General features: G+C 49.8%; 1 protein-coding gene across 1 annotated transcript in view; it reads left to right on the forward strand.

Moving 5' to 3' along the window:
• Positions 1-12,233, forward strand: part of Nrxn2 (neurexin 2) — a 102,786-nt gene that overhangs the window by 30,731 nt on the left and 59,822 nt on the right. Inside the window, 1 exon segment of the mRNA XM_038327354.1 lies at positions 5,143-5,187. Coding sequence (XP_038183282.1) covers positions 5,143-5,187 — 45 coding nt within the window.

Here is a 12,233-nt window from a genome sequence, read left to right on the forward strand (position 1 = left end):
AAATAACAGGGCAGGTGGCCAGTGTCCAGAGTGCTGCAGCCTCTCTGTTATTCTCTGTGTGACTGGAGTGGCTGGGAGAAGCTTCCTGGAAGGAATTTATCCCAAACTAACCGGTTCGCTATGGGGGTGGGTCAAAGGCCAGCTCCAAACACGTCTGGTGTAGGTGGTCATTCCTAGAACATGTCTTGGAACATAGCAGTTGAGTCTGGGGGGATCCTGACTGACACAACATGTTCTTCCTGTCTCCTTTCAAACTCAGCTCTTAAGGCTATTATGATAGACAGTCCTCCGGGGATCTTGGCAGGATCAATTGACTACCACTGAGGGTTCCCTGAGGTCTACTTTTAATCCTAGACTTACCTTTCGTACCCCTATGTATTTCCCATGGCCATATAAGAATATGCAAAACCATTTATCTTTAGCCAACACCAAGCTTGAAGGAGAAGCTGGCTAGTAAAATATCATCACATGGTGTTTCTCTTGCTCGCTCAGATGATGCCTTTTCTCAGTACAGACACTTTCAGAATCTCCTCTGGGCTCCAGGAATGAGTTCTTCAAGGATGAATTCCTCAAGGCTGTAGGGTCTGTAAGGATGTGGTGGCCCTGGACAGGACCCTCCAGCATGGAGCCTTCAAGGATGCAGTCATCAGAGATGGAGTCCTCAAAATGGGCCCTGTAGGATGGAATGCTTGGGATGGGGGTCCTCGAAGATGGAGTCTTCAAGGATGGAGTCCTGAGGAATGGAGTCTTCAAGGAAGGCATCTCCCAGGATAGAGTCCTCAGGGCTGGGATTCTTAGAGTGCACTGGATGCTGTGACACCAAGATGAAAGATTCCTGAAGGATGGTGTCTTTAAGTATTGAGCGCTCAAGGGTGCGGTCCTCCATGGATGATGTCCCCTCCCACTCAGACCGCTGGAGTCTGTTCCCTTGCCTCCACCTCTCCCAGCACACAACCTGTCTTAGATCCTAGATTTGCAGCGTTCTGGGCCTTGCTACACTGACTTTCCTTGCTTGTCTCTTCCTTCCCACGACTCTCCCAAGGAGACCACCCGTTCACTCTCTGCTGGCCAAGTCTAAGAGCTGGGGTTTGAGTCAGACAGCTATTAGCAAGATATACAACTCCCAAGCTCCAGTTCCCCATAGGCAAAGTGGAAAGGGACTGCTGATGACCGACTGGATGTAGAAGATGTCTTTCCATGCTCAGCACACTGCTTGGCACGATGTGGGCACTGAAGGGCTCACTGCTGCCGTGACCATTAACTGAGCTTCTTCTCCCTCCCAGTTTTTCAACTGAAATGGCACCTTCTTCATAAAGCTTCCTCGGCCCACCCCATAGCCAGCTCTTGTCTTTGCACGTCAGGTTCCTGAGAATTGTATTCTGGGCCTTTCATCGCATCCTGCGTGTGCGTTAACACTCATGTCTGTTCTTTTCCTCTAATTCCAGATTTTAAGCAAATTGAGGGTTTAAAACCAGCAGCTGTTGGTCCTATTTAGTTGTTTTTCTAAGTTCTCTCCCTGGTTCATCTGGTTTTCTTCAAGAAGCTTTTTCTTTTTTTTTCACTGTGAGGCTAGAACCTGGGTCCTTGTGCATGATAGTGGGACACTCCATCGCTGAGTTAAATACCTTTTAGTCTCCTTCTTAAACCCAATTGATCAGATTTTGGAAATGAGGACCCATGTCCAAAGAGCATATCCAAGTTCTTCATATGAGCACTGTCACTGGGTATGGTGGGGCACATCTGTAATTCCCAAAATCTGGAGGCTGAGGTAGAAGACTAGCCTGGGCTATGTACGGAGTCTCTGTTTCAAACCAACAAACAAAATGCTGAGGTACCCTTTATCTTCTTTAAAGAGGCTCTGATTGGCTTCATAAGAGTAGCGTAGCTTGCCCTGCCCTGTTCAGGGCCACGCTGTCTGTGTCTGTCAGACTGCACTGGAATATTTCTCCATGTTCAAGGACCTCATTTGTCTTTTGCTTCTCATCTGGAGTGTGTGCGCGCATCTGTTTGACAGTGTCTCATTATGTAGCTTTGGTTGGCATTGAACTTGCTATGTAGTTCAGACTGGCCTCACACTCTCAGAGATCCACCTCCCAGGTGCTGGGTGGGATTAAAGGCATGCAAACACACGTGGCCTTACAGAGTTCTTATGACAATTCTGTGGATGGGAGCTATGACTCCCATTTCACTGATGAGAAAACTAACCCCCCCCCCTCAGAAAATAGGCTTGTTTGAACCTGCCTGGGTTAGGAGTTAGGAGGCCATGGAACTTGAAATCTGATTTGAAGCCACTTCATTTCTTTGCCTCTGCAGGTGACTGGTGGCTTGTTATCTGTGAAACATGCACAGGAGGCTGAAGTCTCCTGGGCTTCTGACTTTCTTAGACAGCCCCAAATCTCACGACCATTCCTTTGTCCTGAGCTGCGTGCTTGCGCACGCTCACAGGCTGTCCTCAGCCCGGACTTCTGAAGTTTCGCATCTGCAGTCCTCCTCTTGGGGTCTTTAGGGGGCTGGGGCTGCACTCAGAGTTCAAGGTAGGGGTGGGGTATAGTTTTCTCCAAAGCCGTTTACCCATGGTAAGTTCTCTTGCTTTCATGACTGGCTCCCCTCTGGCTGGGACGCTCTTTTCATTCTTGCCCATTGCCATGCTTGGGCTTCCGGGTTCTAGAAGCAGACAAAGTATTAGGGTTTATTTGCTGTCTAGAAGTATGAGCTCTCTAGATCTGGGCCTTTTTCCATGGGCCACTGTACTGCAGGAAAAGCCTCCGACGGAAGCTCTGTTGGAACCTCCTGATCACCATGACGGTCTGCATCCTCCACTCCTAGGGCTACGGGCTCTGGTCCCACCTGTCTCAACCTTGCTGTTTCTTGGGGGAGTCTGGATCTCTTGACAAATTAGTAGAAGGCCTGGGGTTTGAACTCACATCCTTCTCCCACTGTCCTGGCTTTAACTGTCTATTTGGCCCATTGGCAATGGAGCTTCCTTTGGGAAGACTGGCTCCCCCCCCCTCATCCCCACCCCAACAAATACACTGCTTCATTTTCTATAACAAGTCAAAACTGTCCTTGGATTTTTCCTTGTAGTGTTCTTTCCCCAGCTTTGTTCAACTGCTGAACCATATCAGACAAATCTTTTGGGGTGCCATCAGCCTGGCTGCTCTGAGGTTGACTGTGCGTTGCTCTAACTAGCTGGTCCTCTTCATTTCATAACAGTCCTGCCAGCTGGCAGTACGGACCCTCTTGTCTCAGGCTATCACCTAATGTTGTACTGGGGACTAGACTCCCCTCTTGCTCTGTAAACTGATTCCCCATAGCTAGTAATTAATATTGGCTACTCAGCACTTCCAGCATCTTAATATTGACTTCTGTTACTTTTGATTATATGAGTCCCTTATTAGTTGGCTTAATCAATTCCTCTTGTGTGCACTGGGTACAAGAGCTCTTTAGCCAACAGAATACTGCTTTCCCCAGAACACCGCTCCTCCCACCACAGTCTCAGGTTTGCAGCGTAGTGTTTGGTGGGTATCAGGCAACTGTGTCCCTCCATCCCTCAGCACAGCGGGCTCGGTCCTCTCCAGAGACCAGGTGATTCTGCAATAGGAGGAAGAAATGGAGTTAGGAGTACATAGAGGTATGCTATTTAGAGATAAGGTCAAAGAGTGTGGTGTTTGGTTCAGAGCTGAGGTACTGGGGCCTCTGTGTGCCTTTTTCTACAGGCAGAGGGGGAGTGAATTTCTGACTGGTTGTGAGAAGTGGAGGTTCAGGGGCTATGGGTGACCTTGGAAAGAGCCCGCTTCCTGGGAGACTTTTACCTGTTCCAGGGTGTTGAAGGGATGCTTAGTTGCTCATAGAAAAACAAGAGAACAGGGAGGGTGACTGAAGAGCCTGGGGGGGGCCTTTGGGAAGGGGTTAGCAGAGCCCCTGGGCAAGTCAAAGTGGGCAGGCAGGAGGGGTCAGCTAGGGGTGCAACAGGGGAGGAGGGAGGAAAGGGAGGAAGGTTTGGGATAGTGTGGACATGAGCCCTCTACAGCCTGAGGAGGGCTAGCGTCCCCTCCCCAAGCCCGCTGTGATGGTGGCTCACTCTCTTCAGTTCTCCAGGAAACAATGGAGGGGGAACCCCTCTCTCCCAAGGATCCCTGAATCTATTTGCCCATCTTCCATCCCCAGGAAAAGCAGATACCCATGTCCCCTCACAGGCTGTCTTTGGCCTTCGAAAGAAATCGCCTCTTGTCCTTGCCAGCCCTGTGATTCTCTAGGGGCGTTGCCCACCCTTCTCCTAGCCTGCCAGCCAGCTGGCCTGTCACCAACCAGTTAACTCATTAACACGACATGGCCACTGGTCAGCCAGTTGGCCAGCACCATCCCACTCCTCAGCCAGTTCTCTGGAAAGCCATCTGGGTGACCAGTCAGCCAACAAAGCCATCCGTCCACTCCTGAGTCAGTGCCCACCCCTTCTCACCCTGTGCCCCCTTCTCCCTCCCTTAACTCCCTAACATCTCAGGACTACTAATCCTGCATCCTGGGTCTGCTTCTTAACCCTCCCTCCCCCTCTCCTGTTGGAAACCCCTCTCCCCCCCGTTGCCAACTCTGTGTGTGTTACTAACACGCTTATAACCCAAGGGACCGAGGGATAGGCAGGGACAGGTGGGGCCAGGTATGAATGAAAAACCGAACTAACTTTCTGTCTCATCCGCGGAATGTTGGCCATCTTTAAGTCTCTGCTTTCTTGGTCCAGTTTCCTCTTTTGTTGTTGTTGTTCCTTCTTTACTAACCAAGGTCTCTAACTGTTCCCCTTCTCTGCAGATGTCCTTCGGGAGGGCATGAGGGGAAGAGGAATCCAGAGGTGGGGCTGGGGAGGCGTTGGGAGAAGAAGGGGTTTGATTTTGTGTGTGTGCTTTCTTCCTCCCATTATAAGTTTTCTTTAAACACTTCTACTGAACCTGTGGTGGGAGGGTTTGAACAACCAAACAAGCAAATACATATGGCTGTATCTCCTCCTTCCTGGAGTTTCACAGTTGGTCATTTTATTTTTTTCTTTTCTTTTTCGTTCTGTTCTTTTGTCGTCCTTGTTTCTTTTTCTTTCCTTTTTCTTTCTTTCTTTCTTTTTTTTGACACCCCATCCCTTCCCCCTCTCCGGTGAAGCACGCAGGGATTGGACACGCTATGGTAAACAAACTGCATTATCTGGTAGATATCACTCTAATTGTCTTACCGTTTGGTTTGCCGTGGGTTTTTTAACTGTTCGATTCTCCCACTTTTGTTTCTCTCTCCTCATTTGGTTTTTGCTCTTCCAATTGCTTTTCTTTCTCTTTCTTTTTCGTTTTTTCTTTTTGTGTGTCCCAGACAACCTTTAAGTTTTACTCCTTATCCTTTAGTTTCCCCTCTTCCCTTTTCTTTTCTTTTGATCCAAAATCAAGCCCAAAAGACAAATGGAAATTCAGGCATTTGGCGGGGCCCTGCCCTGTACTCCTGCCTCCTGACAGGTTCTTGGCCTGAGAAATCTGGGGCAGACCCCATTTCATCAGCTCTGGTTAGACCAGCCCGATGCTGAGCTTATTTTGATTACTTTCTTCTGTTCTTTCCCTTGCTCCTTGGTTTTTGTTTATATTTAGTTTTTTTTTTCTCTTTGATTTGGTTTCTTTCTTGGTCTCCTGAAAATCCATGGAAAACACCATCCCATGACACGCTACGCTATGCTCACCGTCAGCTCCAGACAGGGGCTCCTCAAGCTGGGAAGAGGGCTGGGGATGCCGTCTCCAATGGCAGCCAGCTGGGCATGTCCCCATGAGGGGGTGGCCTTGGGACCTCCTTCAAGTCACCGATTCATAGCAATTTAGGGGCTGCCTCATGCTGACTGTTGCCCCCTACTTCCCAGCCTTGAGGATTCCCAGCTCTGTTTCCCTCACATTTTGCATGGCATGAGTGGTCTTTCCCCCCACCAGGGATAGCGTCCAAATCCCCCACTGCTCTGCTGCTCTGACTAACACTGTGTTCCACACTGTCTTCCTTCCCCTCCAGTCCCATCCCCTGTGTCCCTTGCCTCTCCTGCATGGCCTCTGACAGGGCTTGGTTTCCTTCCCTGTTGAGGGCATGAGAAGGAGGAGTCTCAGAAGAGATAGGATGGGGGCAGCTGTCCTTGTCCTTGCCAAGCTCCTGTGTTTGGGTTGGTCTCCATCCTGGTGAATGCTGTTGTGGGTGTCAGTGTAAAGGCAGCTGGTGTGTGTTGGTGTGTGGGTGTGACTGTGTGTAAATGTTGGTGTGATATTTAGGGGTGTTAGTGGGAAGCCGTGCTGTGTGTTTGGGAGATTGCTGGTTCTTTGCATGTGGAAGTGCTGGTGGGAACGGGGGCTGCAGGCTTGGATGGGCTCTGGTGAGGATTCTGTATGGAGGCTGGCTGGCGGGGCTGGTTCTTCAGTGCAGGTGCAGTGCACAGACAGGCAGTGAGGCAGAGAAAGAGTTGGGAAGGCCCCATCCTCCTTCTCCTGCCTGCCTCAGAGAGTGTGCCCTCAGGCCCTGCAGTGTGAGATCCCCTGGGATTCCCTCATGCCTGCCCAATTCCGGCTCCACAGCAGCCGGTTAGTCATTGCCTATTAATAATGCAGAGTGATTGAACACCAGGCTGGGGACCCTGCAGATGGATGTGTCTGTTCTCATGGGGTGGGAGGGGCTTGGGGCAGCTGCCTGGTTTGCCCAGCCTACCAGGTCTGCCCAGCTGGAAGGCTAGGGAGCAGGGAGGTATCAACGCTGAAGTGCCTAGCCTGAAAGGCCCTTTATGCCCCTCAGAAGGCTTCACCTCTGAAGCCACAAGGAACCTTTGCCAACACTTCTATACTTGTGCGATGTGTGTGTTTTCCTTCACCCACATAGACTAGTGTCCATGGCCAGTGCCTTCCCAGCCAAGATCTCCCTAGATTCCCAGGGTTCCAATGGAGCTTGCTCTGAGGTCTGCCCTAGCTCTTCACCGGCAGGTTTCTCCAGCTGCTGCTTCTGTGAGTTAGCTGTTATCTGCTCTGCTGTCCTTGAGAACCCGCCAGGAGCTGGAGTTAAGTGCTTTCTTTACTAGATGATGAGAGGACTCACCTGGCAAAGATGTTTGCCATTAAGTCTGATAACCTGAGTTCGATTCCCAGAACCCACGTGGTGGAGAGAGAACTGACTCCTCCAAGTTCATCCCTGACCCATACATTCATGTGTATATGCATGTACATATATATTTACATACATGACATATAAATGTAATTTTTAAAAGTGGAATTTAAAAAAAAAAGAACTTTCTCTGTAGAGCTTCTCTGGATGGCCAACCTGTGACTCTGGGGACAGGGAGCCAAGATCAACTCAGGTGATCTACCCAAGTACCAGGAGGGATATCACCCTAGGATTAGGGCCCAACCAACCTTCTTTGTAGTCTCCATGGTGCAATTCTGACCACATGGGCCCAGGCAATTCCCTAAGCTCCCAGCAGACTAATGGTGTATATGCCCAGCTTGTACCACAAGTCTGTGAGAAGATCAATCAAGGCAACTCAAGTTCTGTGCTCTGGAAAGGAATTATAATTTCATTAAGCTTAATAAAGTGCTGGCCAATTCCCTCTGTTACCAGGGCAGGGATGTTATGTGAAAAGTGGCTCCCTTCCTGTAGCAGACCCGGAGGGATAGGCATCTCTGGTCCCAGTGGAGATCCTATTACAACCCCTTGTTAGGAACCAGTCTCAAAATAACTTCATGAAACCTCAGGATGCTTCAGGGAAGTGAAGGAGGAAAGAAGAATGGCTTACTTCAGACGGTCAAGAAGCCACCAACCCTGCCCAATTTCAGGGCTAATAAAGAAAGAACCTGCTAAATTCTGAGGCTGCAAGGTCCACACCCCCTGAACCATCAGCACAAACATGGGATGAGTCTTGCAAGGCCTTAGAAACCCCTGCAAACCTCTGTTAGGGACTGGACCTTTTAGGCCCAGACTGAAGTCAAAGAATGGGGCTCAACAAGTTCTGATTTGCAGGGCACCCCTCAGATGGGTTTCGTGTAGTTTTGTGTTTATTTTTCTAACCCACTCATTAGAACGCGTAGGCTCCGAGTGTTTCTCTTTGTGAGGGAGTGGAAAGACAGAAGGCTCGCCCAGTCACCTCTGTTGGTCGAGCACGATCAGGCTGACGAAATCTGCCTTGTGAAGCTAACATTGTTCGTGCATACAGTAGGGCCTCAAAATAGCAATTTTTTTACATTAAGAAGCTTAATTTTCATTTTGTGTGTGTAGGTGTTTTGCCGGCATGTATGTGTGTCCACCATTTGCGTGTTTGGTGATCCCAGGAAGCCAGGAGAGGACGTTGAATATCCTGGAACTAGAGTTATAGATAGTTGTGAGCTTCCATGTGGGTGCTGGGAACTGAACCCTGTCCTCTACAAGAGCAACAAATATTTGTAACTACTGAGTCATTTCTCCAACCTCCCCCACTCACTTTTTCTGAGACAGGGTTTTCTATATAGCTCTGGCTGGCCTGGAACTCACGGTGAGGACAAGGCTAGTTTTGAACTCACAGAGATCCTCCTGGTGCTGCCTCCCAAGCACTGGAATTAAAGACAATGCCTGGCTTTCTCTCTCTCTTTCTCCCTTTTTTCTTTTTACAATTTTATGTATTTAATCTATTTATATGTGTAGTGAAGCATGTCATGGTGTGTGTGTGTGTGTGTGTGTGTGTGTGTGTGTGTGTGTGTGTGTGTGTAGGTCAGAGGCCAAGTAACATGAGTTGGTTCTCTTTTTCCACCATGTAGGTCTGGGATAAAGCTCAGGTTATAGGTGGCCTTCGCAGCAAGCACCTTTATTGGCCGAGCCTCCTCCAGATATCTCCCTGGTCTACATCTTGAGTTTCATTTACATCTGTTGATGCCTGGACTCTAGGCAGGAGGTTGAGCTTGTTCCCAGTTAGCAGATGGGGAAGCTGGGGCCCAGAGAAAGAGCCTCCCTTTATACTACAGAGGAGTTTATCATTTTCACTTAACTAATGGATGCTTAGTGAGCTGGAAAGAGATGGGAGGGCCCAAAGTTGTTCACCCCTTGTATTTATTTAATTTTTTTTTCTGAGACAGGGTTTCTCTGTGTAGCTTTGGTGCCTGTCCTGGAACACACTCTGTAGACCAGGCTGGCCTCGAACTCACAGAGATCCGCCTGCCTCTGCCTCCTGAGTGCTGGGATTAAAGGCGTGCGCCACCATCACTTCGCTTTTTATTTATTGATTGATTTGATTTTTTTTGTTTTTGTTTTTGTTCACCCTTTTCTAACAATGAAAGTTGGAGCCTTGTGTGGTGGGCTCATCCCTTTAATCCCTGCACTCAGAAGCACTTGATAGGTAGGGGCCTGATATCTGAGTTCAAGACCAGTCTGGTCTACTAAGAAAATTCCAGAACAGCCAGGGCTACACAGAGAAAAGAAACCCTGTCTCAAAAAAAACGAAAGCAAAAACAAAACAACGCAAAAAAAACCCAACACCAAAACCAAAACAAAACAAAAACAAAGCCAAACAAACAAATAAGAAAAAAAAGAAAGAAGAAAAGAGAACAAAGGCAAAATTGTTTTAGCAGAATTTTTTTTTATCAGAAAGGTAAAATTGTTCTGGAAAACAGCAAATGACAAAGGAGAATGGAGATTTCTGATTTGAGGTCTTTCCCTCCTAAAATCCCTGAAATCCAGAGTTCAGCCCTCGTGGGATGGCCGCGAGTACTGCCTGTGTCTGGCACAGAACATGAATCCAGCTCAGCCCTCAGCTGAGTTCATCTCCCTGCTCCCAGACCTGCTTCTGTCCTGTATCACCCTACAGGGCTGCTGGAAACTTTTTTTTTGTGAACTAATTGTTCTTAACCATAGCCTGTGCACCCTTGGAGTATGTGATGACAGCAATGTGGTCTAACAGGAGACAGAAAATGCTCGAGCAATGGCTCAGTGGGTAAAAGCATTGGCTGCTCTTCCAAAGGTCCTGAGTTCAATTCCCAACAACCACATGGTGGCTCACTACCATCATCTATAGTGGGATCTGATGTCCTCTTCTGGCATAAAGTTGATAGAGCTGTCATATACATAAAATAAATAAGTAAATCTTTTTTTTAAAAAGATCATTGGCTGCTCCCCCAGAGGTTTCAGGTTCAAGTCCAGGCACCCAAGCAGCAGCTCACAACCCCCCGACACTCCAGTTCCCCGATGCCCTCTCTGCACCCCACCCAAGCAGCAGCTCACAACCCTGACACTCCAGTTCCCCGATGCCCTCTCTGCACCCCACCCGAGCAGCAGCTCACAACCCCGACACTCCAGTTCCCCATGCCCTCTCTGCACCCACCAGCACTGCACTCACGGTGCACAGACACACATGCAGGAGAAACACATGAAATAAATTAGCCTTAAAAAGAGATACTAGCAGCCTAAGTGGAGACAAAAAGCCTGTCGGGGCAGTGTTACCCGTATTGTCCCTGGGCTCAAGGAAGTCCATTCAGCTGCCCACAAGTTGAAGTATCTGCCGTCCATCTAACTCTTCCGAGTAAACGTACGTTAATGGTGCTGTGAGCTGCGATCATTCTAGGCCGGGGATGGCTCCTGGTGCTGGCATGAGAGCTCCCTTTTCCCGGGGCACAGTAGCTATGGAGTATTTGCTCCATGTGGGTATGTTTGTGGCTAGGACTTGGATTCCCATCCCACCCAGCCTTCTTGCACTGAGCTGAGGAGAGGAAGGGATGGTCGCTCCATTCAGGTCACAAGACTCTTGAGCCTCCTCTAGCCATATTCCCTGCTCCTGGAGAGTGGGTGTGGTTCTGGGAGTAGGCGCATCTTCTGGGCAAACACTCCACTCACTCCCCTAGGCTTCCTCAGAACCCACCGCCTCTAGGGGGTCAGTGTGGATCCTCTGCTGTGTCTTGGGGACCTAGCTGTGGTCCCCAGTGCTGCATGGAGAGGAGCAGTCAAGACCTTCCCCCCAGAGCCTTCTAGGATGTGTTGTGTGTGCAGAGGTGTGCAAGCTGATTGTCTTTGGTGAATGGCAGAGGAACGTGTGATGAGGAACTCAGGTCTGACGGTTCTTATTCCATCAGCCCCTAAATTTACATCTCTGACCCCGTGGTTGCTCCTCTCTCCTCTTCAGTGGAAGGAAGCTTCTTCCTGCACTCCACGGCTCTCTCGCCTCCATCTCTGCTCTCCCCTATCCCCTATCTCCTCTGCCCTGTTTGCCTTCTCACCTGCTGGCTGCTTTTCTCTGGCCTGCCCGGGCAGTACCTGGTCCCCACCCTGCTCTTCTAACCTGCATGGGTCCCAGCTGCAGTGGCTGTTCTGTGTGGCACGTGCTCCCTTCCTCCCCTCCTCCCCTGCTGGCCCCACCCCTTCCAGAAGCTTCATGGGGGGGATTGGGGGGCAGGGGTATCAAGAACCCCTGGGGTGGAGGGGGGCAGGGGAATTATTCCCCTGTTTCCTGCTTTTACTAACGAACCTGCCATTTTTGTGTCTGGACTGATTTGTCTGAGGGAACAGTTGGGTTTTACTAATCTTAAGTCACTCCCCTTCCTGCCTTACCCAGACACCTTCCTCCACTCCCTCTACCCCCTCTACCTTCACCCACCGCCTTTTCCTCTACTCTCCCTCAACTTCTCCCCACCCACCTGGCTGATCCCCTTCTCAGCAGACCTCCCTATGTTCCCTATCTCCTGCTAGCCTTTCCCCAGCCCTACAGGTCAGGAGAGGGAGATTAAGGTCATCCTTTCCCAACAGCGCCCCCTCCATGATTGATCTGAATGTAGCCACCAGGCAAGCTGAGATTTACTTCCAGCCTGGAAAGGGATTCAGGGGGGATGTTTTGGGCCTCCGCAGTCTGCTCCAAGTCAGATCCTTCTAACTCAGATAGGGCCAAGAAAGAGCAACCTTGGTCTTGGCAAACACGGTGGGATGAAGAGCGCCCAGAGCATGAGGGAGATTGCAGGATGGTGCCCTGGTTTCAGAGGCCAAGGATGGAGCTTCTGAAGGTGCTTTGGGGCCAGGAGGGGAGGGAGGAGTGATGAGTGCCACTGAGCACGGTCACTGATCACTCACGTGAGGCTCTCTCACCAAAGTCATAGGCTCCGGGGAGTAGGTTTTAGCTGGAGAGCCCTGCACTAACTCACAAGACAACTTCGTGCGGACCTTCTGGTCTGTGCTGAGGTTAGTGGAGTTCCCGGGACATGGCCACGCCAGATGTTTGCTGGCAGCCTGATTGGGTTGAGCCCACT

Source organism: Arvicola amphibius, chromosome 1 (assembly GCF_903992535.2).
Source record: "Arvicola amphibius chromosome 1, mArvAmp1.2, whole genome shotgun sequence".
NCBI classification, from domain to species: domain Eukaryota; kingdom Metazoa; phylum Chordata; class Mammalia; order Rodentia; family Cricetidae; genus Arvicola; species Arvicola amphibius.